At 40.1% G+C, this 21,004-nt stretch overlaps 1 protein-coding gene across 1 annotated transcript in view; it reads left to right on the forward strand.

The window, feature by feature from the left end:
• Nucleotides 1-9,750, forward strand: part of LOC119782212 (protein lin-54 homolog) — a 19,468-nt gene extending 9,718 nt beyond the window's left edge. The window contains exons 7-14 of the mRNA XM_038283081.1: nt 1,532-1,646; nt 2,457-2,521; nt 2,594-2,679; nt 5,769-5,840; nt 6,276-6,378; nt 7,563-7,694; nt 9,250-9,353; nt 9,444-9,750. Of these exons, the coding sequence (XP_038139009.1) occupies nt 1,532-1,646; nt 2,457-2,521; nt 2,594-2,679; nt 5,769-5,840; nt 6,276-6,378; nt 7,563-7,694; nt 9,250-9,353; nt 9,444-9,627 (861 nt within the window). The 3' untranslated portion in view covers nt 9,628-9,750. The remainder of the gene's footprint in view (nt 1-1,531; nt 1,647-2,456; nt 2,522-2,593; nt 2,680-5,768; nt 5,841-6,275; nt 6,379-7,562; nt 7,695-9,249; nt 9,354-9,443) is intronic.
• The last annotated feature ends 11,254 nt before the right edge of the window (nt 9,751-21,004 follow it).

Consider the following 21,004-nt stretch of genomic DNA (forward strand, 5'->3'; position numbering starts at 1 on the left):
TAGATTGGGTAAAAACACTGCCAAATCAGATTGGTTGGATTAGCCAAAAGATTGAACACATAACTTCCAACCAGATTAAAACCAAAAACTGTGGAAAAACTATAACCTTTGAATAAAAACGACTAAGTTCTGCACTCCACCAGTAGGTGGTGACATGTTCACATGAAGCTTTATGAACTGTGGGGATCGTTGAAGCAATTAGCTCAAACGATTCAATGCCTCATGAGGTTTCATCACACCATCACTAGCCACAGGTGACATCAAAAATCCATTTACACAGCACAAGTATCCAGGATCCAAATCCTGGTGCAGTAGCCCGATGAGCACGGCACCAACGCCTCCTCCAATAGAAATCCACCTGCACACCCCAATGGACGTGACTCTCGTAGCTTGCCGGGCACACCTGGTGCCTATATATGCTAATGAGCCCGGCAACGCTTTAAAACAGACGTGAAGGTTGGGAAACGGGGCATTTATGCATTAAAGGGCCCAAAACAAGTGGCAATTTACAGCTATTTCATGTAAACACTGTTTCCAGCTAATACACCTCCCAGTTACTCTACTACAGAGGTCATGGAACAGTGGACCGTGGTCAGGAGCCGGACCCACCTGCTTGCTAATCTGGAGCCAACCTGATTTAAAACATTTATTAATTACTGCTGTCTAAATGCCACTTGCGCCGCTTCACCTCTTAATACGGTAAACCCCTCCAGAGAGCTGGCTCCAGGCTGCACGTGATCCAAACTAGCCAATGAGCTGCTGTCAGTCTGGGTTGCTGCTGCTGCTACTTTTAGACACAGCAGGCAAACCTGTGGCAAGCCGGGCGATGGGAAAAAAGGAGAAGACGATGAGAAAAAGAGAGCAGAGAAAGTGTGGACTGCTGGAAGAACTGCAGTGAAACTGGTGAAAGAAAAGTGAAATGGTGCTCAAAGATGACCCTGCACATTTAGAGGATGTTTGGCTCAACCTGCTGCTGTGAAGCAGGATTCTCCACCAGGCTGAAAATGAGCTCCTTGATATGTGCTTTAGAATGGCTTAGTCTCCATCCAAACCCAGGTTTAAAGCCTTGCAGGGCAGCATAAAGCCCACTGCTCTCATTAAGACAGAAAAAAGAAAGAAAATAACAAACGCTCAGTTCAGGTGTTTGAGAAAATATGGCAATCAGGAAATTGTCTTTAAACCAAACTGAATGATTGTTGTTCTCTACATCAAAGAACACTTTAGATTTTAAAATCATAAAATGTTATATTTTTTAAATATATTTTTTATTAAAAAAATTCAATGTTTAACATAGATGCATAAACATGTTATTTTATTTCAGTGTTAAATTATGTTTAAAGTGACAGATCATAATTAAAAATGTCTCCAGACCTTTACTGGTTGATGACTTTCTTTATTCGGACCCCACTGATTTTTAATTGTTTGCCCCTGGTCTACTGTAAAAAAAAAGTGTATCTTCCCATATTTTATTTCTAAGAACATTTCCGATGTTAGACTTGGGGGACTGAAGATGACCTCTTTTTATTTTCAGGTGTTGTATGGAGATGAACAGGAAGTGCTCGTTAATCCTAAAGAGGAAGGACCTACATACCTTGACTTAGAACCTGCAAAATCATACCAATACTGTAAAATGGCTCCAAGTGAAGGTTAGGATTAACTTTTTTATAGAGATTCTTAGTCATCCAGATCATAGTCATTCCAAAAAAGTTAAAAAACAATCCACTGGACTTCAAGTTTGAAGACATTTCCTTTCCCATCCAGGGGAGGTCCCATTGCGACCTCCTCGGAACAAGACAACAAGTGGTACACCACCACCGTATGGACAAAGGACATTCTTTTGAGGTACAGAATGTTGGACAAAGAAGAAAGGCGGGTTGAGAGAGGCGTGAAGGAAGACATCTATGTTAGGAAGGAAAAACCAACCTTAAACGGGGGGGGATTTAGATTTCAGTTTTAAAAAACCTACAATGCAGCGATAGAGCTGATTCCTTCCCGCTATTCCCGCTAACAGTGAAATAAGGCAAGAAGTTTTCATGAGTGGATAATGGTGGGCAGGCAGGTGAGTTCATCCTAATGGGCCAGAGATTATGGAGCCAAGAGGGACGGGGCAGAATCAGGTGTGGCAGCAGAGCAAAGGAGCCAGACTGCAGTTTTTAAAGGAGTCCAAGCTAAGATCTACCCGGGTCCACCCTGATTACTCCCCATGTCTCATTTTACTCTTCCTGTTTAGCTCAGCTGGTCTTTAGAAACATGTATGTAGATTTTTCTCCATTATCCATCAAACATAGTCCCTGATAGGTGATAGAGGAGGGCCCTCCAACGCGCTGCAGCAACGGTTTGAAATACTGTATTGACAAGTAGGGCTTCTTTTTGTGAAGGAGAGAAAAATACATAAAAGAAAATATTTGATTTATTTTGAAGAACTATAGCCTCATAATTTTCTCTGTTTTCATCAGTTGACAGTGTGCTGCAGACTCCAAAAGGAGTGAGAGATGATGTCATTTCTGCAGCTCCAGAGATGGTATTTCAACCTAACTGGGTACTTAATGCTTAGATATAATATTCAAGTATTCAGTGATGTATTTATGCTTAGATCCCAGAATACCATCAGACAGCATGTTCCATGTATGATAGCAGAGTTCAGACATCCAACATCCAGGTGCAGGCCTCGATCCAGAGGTAAGAAATATGGATTTTAAATTATTATATAATTAGAAGAATAAGATAAACTTATTTTTATTTCAAAAAGTAGTCAAAGTGCTTTATATCAAGAAAATACATTGTTATTACGTTGCAGTTACATAAATGGGAATAAAAATTGGACTACAGACTTAAATAATAATAATAATAATAATAGCTTATAAAGAGCAGTTAAATACATCTTTAAACAAGTTGATTTAAAAATACTCAGGGTGTTTGCAGTTCTCTGGAAGTAGACTGATACAACATTAACACAACAATTAATATTTTGGTGCAAAGGCATTCAGGGGCTTTTAAAACCTAATGAAGACAGTGAATAATGTGCCTGTGTAAATTCTTAGTCATGGCAACAACAAACAGGCTTTAAAGTTCAAATAGAAAACACATACTTATAGTTTCTAATTTGATAGTATGTATAAAATTAAATACATCACAAGGGAAAAAATGTCCAGCATTTTGTTGTTTATACCATGAAATATTACACTAAGATCTGAAGATTTGTGAAGGCTGGCAGTCAGTGTTGGAGCCCTGTGTGCGGTGCGGGTGGTTCTGAATAGCAGGCTGTGCTGCGCCGCTGAGCCTGGATGGGGAAGGCGCTCCCTCGGTAACCCGATCGCAGGGAGCGGTCCAAGCACCGGGTCCTTTCTGCTGTCCGGGTTGGAAACATTGTCCGTCAGATGTGGTTTTTATTGGTTTGGCTCATGGCTCCGGGGCCAGTGGGGTTCAAGCTGCGGGTCCCCGCCTGAGCTGACTGTTATCCATCACGGTTCTTGTTGTTCTGGAGCCCGGACCATAACGATACGGAAATCCGTCTGGAGCTGCAGCTGTACTAAACTGTGTAACTAGCTGGGGTTCGCTGTTTTATTGAATAAAATATTTAATAATAAAAAAAAACAAACAATGTTTTGAATCAGCTTTACTAAAGCTACACAACAGAGAAAACAAGCTGTTGATACTTTGGTATATTGAATCCAACTGATGCTGTGAGAGGAGAATTTATGATAAAAGAATCTGCCGGGATGTGAGCCCAACATAGTTTCCTGGAGCGGTTTGGACGCCACAGATTGTCCGGTTGCTTTTTGTCTTATCTATTTACTTTCAGGATCAAAATTTGATGCAAAACTGGGTCCTTTGGATAATTAAACTTTCTTTTTCATGATACAGAGCCATTCCTTTCAGAACCAAACTGCTGCAAAACAGACCTTTTGCGACACATTTCTCTTGAGTTCAGAACTTATAGAGCCAGAGTGGATGACAAAGCCTGCCTTGGTGTGAAACACTGAGACAAAGAGGACCCCTGCTCTGAGCCTGGAAACCCCTGGTTGTTGTGGACGTACTCCTTTCTATTTGACCTTTAATTGGAAGGCAATCAGACTTTTGCTCAGCTTTTTAATGATGTTTCGACACCTATCCAGGAGTCTTTCTCAATCATGTTGGCCTCGGACCACAACAAACCCTAGTTTGAGTGCTGATGTATTTCAGAGGCATGGAGGTCAATCCTCCTGCTAATATTCCAAGTCAGATTTCAATCAAATAGTAAGCCCTTGTTCTTATGGATTGTTGGAGCCTTTTGCAGTTTCTTTGCTATGTGATTGGCATTTTGAATCATGATGGCAGTGCTTATGTAACTTCCTGGGAATGATTTCCATGACTGAATTATAAATGCTTAAAAGTTTAAACCTGAATCCTTCCCCTCTCCTCACTGATGGCTTTTCTCTTTCCACAAAGATTGCTTCTTTGGCACCTCTTTCAAACCATCTGTCCTCTCTGTCTAAAATCTTTTGTCTTCAAATGTGTGTTCTTTGTTTTTGAGGTGCAAGTGTACATCTAGAATTTGCCCAGAGCTGCTGGCTCTCTATGATGGGCCATGCATCTGTTGTTATTTTATGTTAAATTAATTTCCGAGCCAGGTGGGAATTCATATTTCTGATACTTTAAGATGTGTATTGCCCTCCCCTGTAGGGGTGGTAAATATCTGATTTAATCAGATATTATTTCAGCTGTTATATATTGTTTATGAACACAGGCCCTACTAGCTGTGTGTTAGAACAATAGATGAAAGAGTTATTCGAGCACTAATCATGGTCAAACAGTTATTTCTGCACATACATGGAATAAATTCACCACAACTTCTGTTCAAAATATAAGAGTTTATTAACAAAAATCATTCAGCTCCAAGTCAAACATAATTCAGTTTAACACTCCCAACTAAGACTAGTAAAACTCAACTGAACAAAACTAACTACTATGTACAAAGAGGAAGGGGAAAACGGTTGAAAAACATATTACAGTTTAAGATGGATTCTGTGTTTGAAAACCAAAGTTTATCTGGAAGAATTTGGGATGTGATCAAATTAGCTTTTCACTAATTTTAAAGAAATTGTTTTCAGACCAATTCACAATGCAAATCCATGAGGTGAATAAAACATTATTTGGCCAAATAATGTTTTATTGAATGATTTGCTTAATCAAGAACCAATAACCTTTAGTTAAATTATTCTTTACCCTCCTTGAAATAGCTAGCAGCGAATAGACATCAGGATTCCACTAAATGACTGAACACTAATGTTATATCAGTGTTTAACCCTTAGTGAAAAAAAGCTTGTCCAAGCTTCAACAACAGCTCAACACATGTTACTGTAGCATAGCATGCAGTTTATTCTGTTAGCTTGTCTCTACTCATCGTCAAAAGATATATTGTTTGTTCTGTCCCTAATCATGCCAGACCTGCAGACCTTGTTGCCCATGTCCATTTGGAAAGCTGAGTTTCATCCAGCTCAGCAGGCAGGCCAACAACCAGGGGTTTCCAGGCTCAGAGCAGGGGTCCTCTTTGTGTCAGTGTTTCACACCAAGGCAGGCTTTGTCACCCACTCTGGCTCTATAAGTTCTGAAACTCAAGAGAAATGTGTTGCAAAAGGTCTGTTTTGCAGCAGCAGTAACACTAAAAATCTCAAGCTTACTACGACTCACTGCTGCGGGTGGATAACCAGCACTTAAGACTGCATTATATTAACTCTGTTGGTGATTTAAGCCAAAGTTGAGTTTGTTTCCGCCTTTTGTCCTGGTAGACCTGCCGGCCTGTTTTCAGAGTTGAAATCCAAGAAGCCCTGCCACTGTACCAGATCAAAATGCCTCAAGCTGTAAGTTAACCATCTTCCATTTCATCTCATCTGTTATTGTCATCAGCAGAATGTTGCAGTATATATAATATATATAATATCACTAACAGATATTAGCTTTTGTTCAGTCTGACTTCTCAAGCTGCCGGTCTAAACTGGTCTGCTGTTAGGCAGAACACAGAGGGGGATTGGTTCATTTAGCTACAGTGCAGTTCTGCCAGTGGCCTTCAGGGGTGCTTAACCTGGAAGTTACAGGTCTAACGCCCCTAGTGGCCGAAAGTGACATAATGCTTAAATGAATTAATTATAATATTCAGTTGTGAGATTTCTGGGAAACATTTTCTACCGTTTGTGGCGGGGTCTGTCTGAAATTTACTTTATTTAACTTAGGGCCACATTTAAGCAGGTAATCCATAAACACAGCAGGAACTTATATTGTGTTTTTGTGTCTCTAAGCTACTGTGAGTGTTTCTCTGCTGGAGTGATGTGCAGCAACTGTGGCTGCTCTAACTGCCAGAACAATGAAGAACATGAAGAGGAACGTCGTGAAGCAATCAAGGTTTGGCAATCCAAGATATCTGGTTCATACATTTAGTTTGTAAGTCCATTAGCTAGTGTATGTTAGGGTAGTCCTCCCAATGTACTGCTGACACTATCATGTCATTTATTTTTTTATTTTTTTTCTGGGCTGCAGCACAATATCCAATCATCAAAAATGCATCACTATCTGATCTAACAGATGATTGGCTAAGAGTGGTGGCGTGTCAGATAAAAATCTGCTTGTCATTGGTTACAAAAGTAAACAAGGATCAGAATTACTGATGCTAAGTATTAAAGTTAGCGTTCTGTCAAAACCAGGACGTCGTTTAACCCAGAATGGACAAAAGAGCGTGAATATATGACCAAAGGTAGTGGAGATTCATTCCATGGTTTCTGCCTCTTTGTCGATGCAATGTAGGCGTAAGCAGTCGAGGAAAAGCTGCAATTGAACGGCATGCGAGTTCGGATTAACATAAAAGTAATAAACGTGCAGCAGCGAACCCTTCAATCTTGGCTTTTACATTAAGTTTTGTCGCTCTGGATGCTAAAAAAACTCGTGCAGAGCTGCAAGGTGGACTATACTAAAAACATCACTAGTCCTATGGAAGTGTAGACTGTGACTGAAAGTGGATTTCAGTGATTGGCCCATAGCTAAAGGGATGACCATAAAGACAGGTCTGCTGCACACAGACACTTAAGATAAGATCCCAAAAGACTGAGGCTCTTAAAAATAAAGCAATACTTTTAGAGCAGTTGGATGTGTTTTCTACAATCTCTTTTGTTGTTTAAAAAATATATTAGGCTATTTTATTATGAATGTTTCTTGTTAAAAACTCAAAGAAAATAAAGCCAAACTGCTCTCTAGCTTGAAGCTACACAACAGAGCAGATAAGCAACCAGAGGGTCGATCATTTGCACAGTTATCTGCAGTAAAGAACTTTTGTTGTATCTGAGGTGGCGTACTCGTAGGAGCTAATGGTGGGAGGGGAGTAAAAGAAAGTTACAATAAGACTACAATAATTATGTTGCATGAGGTCCAGTGATTGTACCAGTTATACTTGGGAAATAGTACTTTAACAGGAATTCAACATGAAATCTGACAAAATTGAAAATGAAATGTCTACATTTATCATGTGCTCGGAAGTGAAACTGTTTGAGCATAAGGGTTTTGTTTGTTGTTGTTTTCTTGTTTTGTCGTTTCAGTTAAGACGTAACCCGAATGGATTCAAGTCTCAGGTTGTTGGGCAGAAGTCAGGAAAGACCAGAAATTGGTGCAACAAAGGCTGCAACTGCAGACTCTCTGGATGCCTGAAGGGCTACTGTGACTGCCATAAGGTGAGTATGCACCAGATGCACACACACTCAGACACCGAAGCCTCACAATCTAGACCAAACTGAATCAGTCAGTGTGTTACCATTTTGACATATTACATTAAACATCTAAATATTTTAACAACCCTAGTGTGCAGTATGCATTACGTCTGAGATTGATTGATGTCTACAGAGTGTTGGCTTAGACCAAGGGTAACCGATTAAAAATCAGCTGGGTCTGAATAGAGAAAATCATCAACCAGTAAAAGTCCGGAGGTATTTTTTTTAATTATAAACAGAATTTAACAATGAAATAAAATGAGGTGTTTATGCATCCATGTTATACATAGAATTTTTAAATAAAAAAATGTATAAAAAAATATAACATTTGTCCATTTTAAAATCTAAAGTCCTTTGAAGTAGAGAACAACAATCGTTCAGTTTCTGTGTCTAAAACTAGCTAGCAGCAGCAACCCAGACTGACGCAGCTCATCGGCTTATTGGCAGCCTGGAGGGTCTTTACCGTATTAACAGGAGAAACGGTGCAAGTGACATTTAGACACTGCCGTCGGACAACATGCGGTAATTTATAAATGTTTGAAATCAGGTTGGGTCCGGATTAGCCAGCAGGTGGATCCGGATCCGGAAGGTTATTCGCTAATCCGTGACCTCTGATCTAGTGGTTAGAGCAGTGCGCTTGTGCTCTGAGAAGGTTGCAAGTACCGGGTTAGATCCCCACAGCCTCCACTTTGGATTCTTGAGCAATACCCTTAACCCCACACTGCTACCCAGACGCCGCACAGTGGCAGCCCACTGCTCCCAAAGGGGATGGGCTAAATGCAGAGTTAAATTTTGCCGCTGTGGGACGATAAAGGGATTGACAGTTGTAAGCAGGGGTGTGTTTGGAATTAGAGTCCTACTGGGAGATGGGAAGTGAGGAGCCATCTTTTAACATTGGTACAGAGTTTATACAGGAATGAGGAACTCTAATTTAATATTTTTTTTAATGCTCTTAAATTAATAATTTTAATGCCATTAAACAAGTACCCATGACTATGTATGTATAAATATATATATAAATATAAAACACGCCAAAATCCTTCGTCCTCTTTAGTGTCGACAGGCTGCAGCCATGTCCCGAATTACTTGTTTTCCAGCCACTTTTGTTTGAAATTAGCTTTTTCCCCATTCTCCAGCTTTTTTTCCGCTTCAAGCTTCTTTTACGATCATACAGCTTTACGATCAACCGGAAGCAGTTCCGCTCAAATACGCAGAGCATGTATAACTGATGAAATTGTTTTCATAAAGGTTTTTTTTATTTTTTAAATAAAGCATTTTAAACTCCACGATAATCACATTTAATGAATTTTAGTGCCAATTAAGGCCTTATTTAAAAAAAATAGTAATTTAATGACTTTTAATGATTTGTAATGACCCGCGGAAAACCTGTGGTAAACTATTAATTTATTAGACCTGTGGCGTCGCTTATTTCCCTCACAGCTTTACTCAACCCTAATAACTGTAGTTAATCCGATCATGCTGATTCTGCTATGAAACTGACTTATGCATTTTCTCGCAGGCGAACATCGGATGTTCCTCCAGCTGCAAGTGTGTTGGTTGCTTGAACCAATTAGACAGCTCTAGAGCGGATGCTAAGGGGACAGCAGGCAAAGAGTTGGACATGTGAGACTAGCTAACTCACTAACTTACACTCGTTAATCTCTCATAGATAAGATAACTAAACATAACAGCCCCTCATGTTTGTGTTTTCAGATGTCCTGAGTCAGTGTTGAACCATAAAACGGTGGAGACTGTGTGCAGCCGTTTGCTGGCGAAGGCATATGATGCTGAGAAACAGTACCAGGATCAGACCATGGCTGAATATTTGGTCCTGACCGAGTTTGGAAACAGTCTGTCAGAGATCGCCAAGGCCATGTTCAAATACAGCCCACACTAAAATGTTCCCATCGGCGAATCAGAAAAGCCCAGCTGCTTTATTATATCTGTATTAACTAATTTTCTCCATGGTCTAAAAGCTGTGTATGTTTTAGTTTTTTCTGGTCTTTCTGGAACTTTAACTGTTGTGGTTTATAAGATTTAAAGTTTGATTTCCATTTATTCTAGTTTGTTGCAGTTTATTTAATACCAAATACATGAAGAATGTAAGATATGTATGATGTATTGTTATGTTTTAAAAGAGCAGCATGCAGCATTTGTTAGCATAACACATGTAGCCACTGTAGCGTTCTCCGTCCTATTCTGTGTTCTGTGACTTTTGTTGGACATGGAAACATTTCAGTTTCTCAAAATTTAGAAAATATGTTATAGGAGTCACGTGGGCAGGCGGACAAGATGGCAGCTGGCTAAAGGCTCTCCGTCCCCGACATGTAATTAGATAATTATATTATAGTAAGGGGCTCATATTTGGTATCGTTCTCCGTAAGTGAGGTGCCGGTGTGGGCTGAGGACCACCGCAGGTAGTGAGGGAAGCAAACTAATGGAAGCCATGATGAACCGCATGCAAGTTCTCGAAAATCACAGTGAGAGGAATAATGTGAGAGTTATTGGGCTGAAAGAGAATATCGGTAATGATGGGACACTTTTGAGCTGTGTTCGGAAGATGTTAACCGAGGGGCTTGGAGTTAGTGATGATGCCGAGTTTGAGATTGAGCGAGCTCATCGGGCCTTCGCACCGCTACCTGACCCGAACCGAGCCCCGAGACCGGTTCTCATTCGATTCCTCAGGCAATCAGCGAGGGATAAAGTGATTATAGCAGCCAAGGAGAAACGCGGTTTTGAGTGGTGAGGGTGCAGGCTGTCACACCACAAATTCAACCGACTGCTGCAATTCCTAAGAGCCCCGTAGAAGATGCTGTGTCTGACTGTCGGGGGGCGGGCCCCGCCGCCTGTCATCATGAACAGAGCGAAGCAGAGCTCCACGGACCTAATAAGGTTTTTTTTTTCCCTCCTTTTTTTTTTTTTTTTTCCTCAGCTGCAGTAGATGGCGGCAGTAGAGTAGGATTTAAGTTGTTTTTATTTTTCATATAGTTTTTCCTTCTTCGTTTACATGATGGGAAAGTTCATTGGTCATGTAAATAGTTTTCTTTTTGGCTGAGTGCACACAGAGCGGGTTGGGTATCAGGGGGAGCAGACAAAGAAATTATCTGTTAAAAATGTTTTGTTGCAGGTTTAAAACGTGTATCAACCTATAACTTTTAATGACTGGGAAATATATAAAATTAACATCTTGGAATATTAATGGATGTAGAAATCCAAACAAAAAGCGCGAAATACTGGCTTATTTAAAGACAAATCAAGCCGACATAATATTTCTCAAAGAAACTCATTTAAATAAAGGGGAAGAGTCCAAGTTTAAAGCAGGCTGGGTAGGACATATCTTTCATAGCTCTCACTCAAGTGCTCGCAATAGTGTAATTATTCTTATTAAAAAGACTGTTCAGTTTTCACTAATAAAAGAAGTTAAAGACACAGAAGGAAGAATGGTTTGCATTGAAGCAATGATAGAAGGGGTAAAGATTATACTTTGCAACATATATGCACCCAATAAGGAGGACCCTAATTTTTTTCACAATATAAATAGTGTACTAGGCAATATGGAAGGACAAATAATATTAGCAGGGGATTTTAATGAAGTTATGGATCCTGTTCTTGATAAAAGTACATTAAAAGGTTCACCTAGCTCTAAAGGAAGAGATGCAGTTCATATGTTAAAGGAAGATGCAGGACTAGTGGATGTTTGGAGGTTAATTAATCCGTCTAAAAGAGAGTACACATTTTACTCTCATTGTCATAAATCCTATTCTAGGATCGATATGTTTTTAATTTCAAAACTCATCGTAAATAGTGTGCGAAGCTGTGATATTAAAACTATTGCGCTTACTGACCACGCAGCTACGGAATTATGTATAAGATTAAGACTGGGGAACATAAGAGGCTCGAGATGGAGAATGAATATTTCAATCTTACAAGACAAATCCTTTAAAGAACAGCTGGGACAGGACCTGAGATACTTTTTTGAAATAAATATTGGCAGTACAGAGCATGTTCAAACTGTCTGGGAGGCCTCTAAGGCGTTCTTGAGGGGTAAACTTATAGCATATACCTCATGGCTGAAAAAAGAAAGCTTGCGTAAAATTCAAGAATTGGAAAGAGAAATCAAACTTAAAGAAAACAATTTGGCTAGGTGTTATGATGACTTACTTTATCGGGATATTTGTGGGCTCAAGTTTCAGTTAAACCAAATTTATAACAAAAAAGTGGAATATTCCTTATTCAGGTTAAAAACTTCATTCTATGAGGGAGGGGAAAACAGGCAGATTATTGGCAAGACAGGTTAAAAAACAGGATATTTTGAACACAATCCCTGCCATTAAACAAGGAGATACTTTAGTAACCTCGGCAGAGGATATTAACAGTGTCTTCAAACAATATTATGAAACACTATATACATCCTCAGTGGTTAACGAGACAAATCCAAAAGACAGTGATGCTTTTCTATCCAAACTCAATCTTCCAAGACTATCACAGGAACATGTTGACGGGATGGAAGCACCAATTACAGAAGAGGAAATTAGAAAGGCAATCTTAGGAATGAAGATGGGGAAGTCCCCCGGTTGCGACGGTATCCCAGCAGAATACTACAAGGAGTACATAGACATTCTTGCTCCAATTTTACAAAAGGTATATCAAGAGATTTTTGAGAGAGGACAACTGCCCCCTACTTTTAATGAAGCATTAATATCTTTGATTCCAAAAAAAGATAGAGATAACACAGACCCAGCAAATTACAGGTCAATCAGTTTACTAAACATGGACTGTAAAATATTAACCAAGCTGCTGGCTGTGCGCTTACAACAAGTCCTCCCTAGCATTGTCCATCAGAATCAGACTGGCTTTATGAACAACCGCTCCTCCTCTGATAACATTAGAAAACTGTTACACTTAATGTGGCTAAGCCAGTCAAAGGAGGATCCAGTCGTTGCCATCTCCTTAGATGCGGAGAAGGCGTTTGATAAAGTGGAATGGAGTTTCCTCTTCTCAGCTCTCTCAAACTTTGGATTTGGACCTTTTTTTACTAAGTGGGTCCGAATACTGTACAAGGAACCAAAGGCTGCAGTCCTAACAAATGGTACTATTTCATCCTTTTTTAATTTATCACGTGGGACCCGTCAGGGTTGCTCTCTTAGCCCTTTGCTATTCATTATGTTTATTGAAACTCTGGCAGTGAGCATTAGGACCAATAAAGACATCAAAGGGATATTGTGGGGACAACAAGAACACAAACTGTTGTTATATGCGGATGATATTTTATCACTTATAACTCATCCACTTAAATCCTTACCGCACCTAATGGACACGATACATACGTATTCAAAGGTCTCAGGGTACTCAATAAATTGGGCTAAATCTGAAGCCATGCCATTATCCTCTTTATGTAACTCGTACATGGTCAAAGATTTTAAATTCAAGTGGACACCTGAAGGCATGAAGTATCTTGGGATTAGACTCAGTAGGGATTTAGAAATGTTACCGTCACTCAATTTTAATCCGGTTCTTTCAAAAATTAAAACAAGCTTTGAAAAATGGGAAAAGATAAAGCTGACGTTATGGGGTAAGATTAATATCATAAAAATGATTACTGCCCCTCAGTTTAACTATGTGCTTATGATGCTTCCTATTACAATCCCACCCGATATTTTTAAAAGGTATGAAAATTTGATAAAGCAATTTTTGTGGGGAGGTAAAAGACCGAGAATAAAACTAGAAAAATTGTACGCGCCTAAAGATAAGGGTGGTCTAGGACTTCCGAATCCAAAGCTCTACTGTTTGTCATTTGAGATGGCTAAATTAGTTAAGCATTGGGAAGGTGAGAACGGACAGGACTGGTTACATTTTGAAAGGGATATTTGCTCGCCGTTTGACCCAAAACACAAATTATCTCAAAGCAACGACACAACAAACCCAGTTTATGTTCATTCTTGTAAAGTTTGGTCAAAGATACATAAATTGTTAAAGCTTCCACATCAACTAGAGGAATATGCGTCTCTCTGGAATAATCCTGCTATATGTATTGGTCAAACACCTGTGTTTCGGAGGCAGTGGCATTCACACGGTATATGCACCATTGGTGATTTGTATAAAGACGGGAAATTCATGACCTTTAACGAACTTACTCATACATTTAATTTGGAAGGTAGAGCAAATTTTTGGAAATATCTACAGATGAGACACTGTGTTACCTCAAAGTTTAAAAAGATTGCAGGAAATGAGATATTGAACTATATTAGGTTGCCGCGTGACCGTCACTCTACCTCAGAATTTTATAAGCTGATAAGTTATGATTTAAGTGGTGAATCGTCAAATATCAAACTTTTATGGCAGAAAGATCTGGGAATAGAGTATACAAAAGAAAAATGGTTGAGTGTTTTGTCAGACAGTGGTAAATATGTGAAGGAGGCCAGAAGTAAATTTATACAGTATAAGGTTCTACACAGATATTATCATACGCCTACTAGGCTACATGCAATGAAAATAATGTCAGACAATATGTGTTGGAAATGTAAGAAAGAGGTGGGCACATACACTCACCGGCCACTTTATTAGGTAACGGGTTGGACCCCCTTTTGCCTTCAGAACTGCCTCGATTCTTGGTGGTATAGATTCAACAAGGTGCTGGAAGCATTCCTCAGGGAGTTTGGTCCATATTGACATGATGGCATCACACAGTTGCCGCAGATTTGTCGGCTGCACATCCATGATGCGAATCTCCCGTTCCACCACATCCCAAAGATGCTCTATTGGATTGAGATCTGGTGACTGTGGAGGCCATTTGAGTACAGTGAACTCATTGTCATGTTCAAGAAAGCAGTCTGAGATGATTCCAGCTTTATGACATGGCGCATTATCCTGCTGAAAGTAGCCATCAGAAGTTGGGTACATTGTGGTCATAAAGGGATGGACATGGTCAGCAACAATACTCAGGTAGGCTGTGGCGTTGCAACGATGCTAAATTGGTACCAAGGGGCCCAAAGAGTGCCAAGAAAATATTCCCCACACCATGACACCACCACCACCAGCCTGAACCGTTGATACAAGGCAGGATGGATCCATGCTTTCATGTTATAGACGCCAAATTCTGACCCTACCATCCGAATGTCACAGCAGAAATTGAGACTCATCAGACCAGGCAACGTTTTTCCAATCTTCTATTGTCCAATTTCCATGAGCTTGTGCAAATTGTAGCCTCAGTTTCCTGTTCTTAGCTGAAAGGAGTGGCACCCGGTGTGGTCTTCTGCTGCTGTAGCCCATCTGCCTCAAAGTTTGACGTACTGTGCGTTCAGAGATGCTCTTCTGCCCACCTTGGTTGTAACGGGTGGTTATTTGAGTCACTGTTGCCTTTCTATCAGCTCGAACCAGTCTGGCCATTCTCCTCTGACCTCAGGCATCAACAAGGTATTTCCGCCCACAGAACTGCCGCTCATTGGATGTTTTTTCTTTTTCAGACCATTCTCTGTAATCCCTAGAGATGGTTGGGCGTGAAAATCCCAGTAGATCAGCAGTTTCTGAAATACTCAGACCAGCCCTTCTGGCACCAACAATCATGCCACGTTCAAAGTCACTCAAATCACCTTTCTTCCCCATACCGATGCTCGGTTTGAACTGCAGGAGATTGTCTTGACCATGTCTACATGCCTAAATGCACTGAGTTGCCGCCATGTGATTGGCTGCTTAGAAATTAAGTGTTAACGAACAGTTGGACAGGTGTACCTAATAAAGTGGCCGATGAGTGTATATCCATTGTTTGGGACTGCTCTCTGGTTTCATTGTTTTGGACTAAAGTCTTGGAAACTCTGGGAGCATGGCTTGGTTCAGAGATCCCTCAGACTCCAGAATTGTGCTTACTGGGAGACAGGTCTCAAATGTCGAACACCCCAAAAGGAGCTTTTACAGTTGTGTTGGTCAGTCTGGTGACAGCCTGTAGCATAGGCGGAGTTTCACTTTTGCATCAGGGGGGGCAAAAATATATATATATATATATTTTTCCCACACCAACACGCTCTCACAACGATGCGCGTTAAAGCGCATTACGCATGATGGCACAAGTGATTAATGTAACATTAATAAGGTTCAACACCAGTTGTTACATTACTGCATACAGTACAACATAGTTGCTTGTATTAATTTAAAGAAAGTCTTACCTAGTGCAGAAGTAACCGTCTTTTTTTGCGTCCTGCTTAAACGTCCACAACCGTCTCAGGTGACAGCCTGGCAGTGATGTCGCGCTCGATGTGAAGCGCATAAAGGGATGAAGATGCGAATCCTTCTCATTGCAGAGAAACTCCTCTCGGAAGTGGCAGATCCAACGGGTAAAGTCAGTGCCAACTGCAGCAGCTTGTATAGATTTGGATAAACGGCCCTTGTTACAGTTTTTTGAAGATTTTCACGTGACACAGATCCGACAATAGAGGCTTTAACAAGGTCCATCTCTACCCCAGCAAGGTGGTGGTTGATTTTCAGAAGCTGTCCATACTTTAGTACGAGAGGCTCAATTCCACTTTTGTCGCATCTTAACACTGCTGCGCAGGCCTGTGCGAGTTCAACAGCTTCTCCCGTGAATCGTCTGTCCAGTTCGCAAATTATGGTATCCAGCACTGGGAAATACAGGTGCTGTTGGAATCCATGGGTCTCACTCTGGGATATTTGTACAGTATTTAAATCATTTTCTTCTTCTCTGTGGCCCAAAGTCGTTGTTATCAGGAAATTATCGAGGGAGGTGGGGGGTTGTGCGGCCCGTTTTCTTTTCAGTACAAGTGGTCCAGGACCAGCAGGTGTCTGACTCTGAATATTCACATCCTCGGGTACGGTGATGTTTTTGTCTCGGCAGAACTGTTTCACTGATCCCCATACATCATTCCATTTGTCAGTCTGTCTCTGTGACACAAAGTGCGCTTTCAGGTTGTCGGTGAGCACAGCCGCTTGGGAAAGTGTGAGACTTGAGGACTGAAGGGCTTTGTGTGTGACTTGAATCACATGCAGTATGTCTTCAAGTACAATGAGACATGTAATAAATGACAACCTGCCCATATGCTCACATAGACCAGTGGCCTCCACTGACCATTTTTCTCCCTCATCACTCATTTCTTTCAGGCACTGTGTAATCGCAGAGTAGTGTGAAGAAATAATAATGATCAGATTAAGAGTAGGTCATACTTATTTAAATGACAATTTATACTTAATAGGGAGGAAAAATAATGATAAATGTGAAGGATGTGGAGAGATAGAAAATGTATAACACGTATTGATGAACTGTAAAAAATCTGGACCTGAAAGGAAGAAATTGAAAAGAGTTGAAAGGACAGGCCAAGAATGGAGTCTTAAAGGATTATTGGGAAATAAAGGAAATATAAAAGATATTTATAGATTAAGGAAAGCATTATTTATTTATCTTCAGAATACAAAATTAAAAAATAGAATTTAATAGATGTAAAACAATGTTGCTACACACTCATGAACGGTAGGTGGCGGTATGCACGCCCCTTCCCTAGAGCCCGGTGGGATCGAAAACATTTTGACTGGAAATCAATGGGGAGAAATTAATAAACTTCTGGTCCCAGTCGCTCTCTGTCACTGATTCCAGATATGCTGGTTGTGTATTTGAATTGTTTTTTTTTTTTTTTAGTTCCTCTTTGGTCAAAATCTGGTCAAAACCCATCAATGAGATCGCACCAAACAGGAAGTTAAATGCACAAAGGATCCGGTAGATTTCCAAATAAAACACATCCGATCTTAACCCATTATCCTTTTTTTAACTAGTTTAATTAGTTTCTCCCGTATGCCACGACGTAATGCATTGATCTGAAAATCAACCTCAGACGCAACGCACGCAGTGGCGAGGGTTTGATCCGTCAGATGGAGTTAAATCACAAAGAATTCAATGTTGAATCGGTGTGGCAGCTAAATGCTAGGCGATGGGTAGCAGCCAAAACGTTGCAATTTCACATAATCCTGACGAGATCCGAAAACCCGTAGCAAAAACTAGCAAGCGGGTGATTATGTATGTTCACTAAGTAAATATTATGTAAATAAACCGTACACTTCTCGCTATAAATGTAATCAAAAACCCATTTAAATGCAGAAACTGATTGAAATTATTGATTTTCCCACTAAAAGTTAGAGAAATCTCAGCCATGTTTATACCAAAATGTTACAGTTTCACATTATCTTGAAAAATCTTTGCAAGAAACGAACAAGCAAGTGAATATGTACATTCCCTGAGTAAATATTCTGGTAACAAACTATACATTTCTCACTAGAAATGTAATCAAAACTCATTTTAATGCAAAAACAAACTCAAGTTATTAATCTTTCCACAAAAAATGAGCGAATGTCGGCCATATATATATTTTTTTTTCTTCTCCCAGCTGGAATCTTGAAAGTCACGTGACTAGGACGTAAAACAATAGAAAGCGTATAGGTAGAAGAAACGTAACAGTACCACAAAAAAATGGCCATTAATGTACCTCCACTACGTTTTGCAGTGTGGACCAACGTAGTGGGGGTACATTTTCCCATGAGACTGGGTTGCCTGATGAGAGGGGTGGGGGGGTGCACCAGCCTTTTTTTTGTTTTTTCTGTTTTTTCTGTTCATTACATTTCATGTTCGTATTTTATTTGACAATATGCAAGAAATCAATAAAAATTTGAATTACAAAAAAAAAAAGAAAATATGTTATAACATTGACAAATAAAAATATCACTCTTTGTGTTTTTCTAATGTTTATTTTCTGAAAAACTCTTTTCAAATTTATGTTTTCTAATTTTAAAACAAACATTTGCATTTCTACATTGAGGCATAAAAAAAAACAATCTACTGGACATTGTTTCTTAGTTTAAAGAGTACAGAACATTTCAAACCAAACAGACCCTGAAACAGAGACTAGTTCATCCTAAAGACCTAATCTAAGTGGAGTGGTGTCTGCAGGTCAATGCTGCGAGGAATCTTTATATTGGTGAAACCAAACAACCTCTCCACAGACACATGGCCCAACACGGAAGAGCGCCCTCCTCTGGACAAGACTCCGTGGTACATCTACACCTTATGGAAAAAGGACATTCTTTTGAGGACCAGAATGTTCACATTTTGGACAAAGAAGACAGGTGGTTTGAGAGGGGCGGGAAGGAAGCAAAATATGTTTTGTATCTGTCAATTTTCAGCTTTCAAAAACCTACAATGCAGCAATAGAGTTGATTCCTTCCGGGTATCATCGCAGCCCCCAACCCCTTTACAGGAGAACAGGAGACCTCTCCTATTCAGCCAGACAAAAACAATTCCCTCTAACGACCCGACCCCCCTTTCAGAGACATAGACAGGTATGGGGCATTGCAGGCTAAGAAAGAAGCCAAACGGCCCCCATTCCAAAGGCGTTCGTCTGTTTAAAAGTTTTCTAGCTTCTCAAAATCAACCATTTTAAAGGGTTTAGAAATAACTCAGAATGCATGAAAATGACAAATGTTTACCAATATAAACATGTTAGACATCATTGGAAAGCTTAGATTCTCCACAATTCAACCACCTAGTTTATTTTATGGACACAGTGAGCACCAAAGCACAATTAACACAGATATAGCAGCATGTAAAAATGTACCATGACAAAGGAGGCACAACAAGCAAGCTTGCCTTATTTTCTGCTGTTGAAAAAAGACTTATGACTTTCACGAATAAAAAAACTACTTTGAGTCTTGTTTGAACTGATGCAGCTTGGGTGTTTTACTCACCCAATTTCCATGTATATATTCAGAAGCTAAAAGTTGTTAGCTTTCAAATGATGTATCACACATGTACTTGGGGCTCACAGTTCCTCAGTTATTTGCTTTTCCATTTGGGTATACAATAGGTGGATTTCCCAGAAATTAGGTGGATATTAAGAGGCTAAGCAAAAACAAGGCTTTGTTGGGCTGCTGGATAAAACCTGGAACTCAACGCTATTTCTGACATTTTGAATTGAAAACGTTTCCTGGATGGAAGAGAAACGTCTTCAAACTTGGAAACAAAGTCCAGTGGATTGTTTTTAACTTTTTTGGAATGACTGTGATCAGGATGACTGAGAATGTTCCCCAGAACATTGAGACATACTGAGGCATCGTCCTCATGAGGAAATAATTTCACCTTCAGGAGAAGTCCAAAGCTCTGAACTGGTAATGTCCAAAACTGCTAAGCTTTAATTGTCAAAATCCCTTAACCTTCTATAAAAAGAGACCAAACAGACACAAAGTATAAGCTTTGCAAAGGGGAGATACATGCTACGTTCCCAAGATGCACTTTGGCAGCAAAAAAGGCTTAGACTGCTGGAGGACATAGGGACCCCTTTTTCATCATTCTGCTTCATTCTATCTCTATTCTCCCATTCTGCAGAATCTGTTAGTTCAATCTCTAACGTTCTGCTCTCTCTGCTTTTTCTCATAGTAGCTTCATCTGGTCTGTTCCTGTTTGGCTGTGACTCCATCCTGGAGAGAAATATCAGCTGTGCTGCTGCCATCAACTCCTTTGTTTCTAGATGTTGGAGTTTTCCAGTGTAGTCCTGTTTCTCTCACTTTGACTGGCTGGATGTGCTCTCTTCATCCTCTGACATGGGAGCTGGCTCGGAGCTCGTCTGCCTGGCTGTGTGTTTCCTGGACGGGGCCGCCTGTGGAGTTGGTTGATTCTGTTAAAAGGGAGTTTTTCCTCTCCACTGTCGCCACAAGCATGCTTGTTGTGAGGGATTGCTGAAGAGTCATTGAGTCGATGCAATCAGCTGGTTTTACTTAGATAGAAAACTTTGAATCTCTTGATCTGGTGAACTGTAAAGTGCCTTGAGATGACATGATGTGAATTGGCGCTATAGAAATAAACTGAATTGAATGTCCCAATTCGTAGGCCTTATACCTGGTAAGTGAAAGAAAAACTGAATAACTGAGTCAAAACTGTCAATGAAACATGTTAATGACATTTGCACATTAAGTAAAAAAAGAAGAGTCCTCTTTCTAGAAATGTAGGACACCTTCTAGAGCTGAGCCAAAATGCAGCTTTTATCACATCATGCTGATAAAATACCAAGATGTGATGTAGGTTTGGTTCCGGTCGGAATCACCTGGGTAAATAATGATTAATCCAAGAAAATTCAAAAACAATTTTTGAAACCTGAAAAAACAAATGGAGCATTAAGTGAAAACATGTCCTCTGGTGAGGAAAGCATCAGTTAAACATGCAGAACTGGAACAGAGGACCGCTGCTGACGTGCTCAGCCTGTTTTTGTGCTCCTTTTTTAACCTCTGAG

Source organism: Cyprinodon tularosa, unplaced genomic scaffold (assembly GCF_016077235.1).
Source record: "Cyprinodon tularosa strain WSP-4 unplaced genomic scaffold, ASM1607723v1 ctg1043, whole genome shotgun sequence".
In the NCBI taxonomy this organism is placed as follows: Eukaryota; Metazoa; Chordata; class Actinopteri; order Cyprinodontiformes; family Cyprinodontidae; genus Cyprinodon; species Cyprinodon tularosa.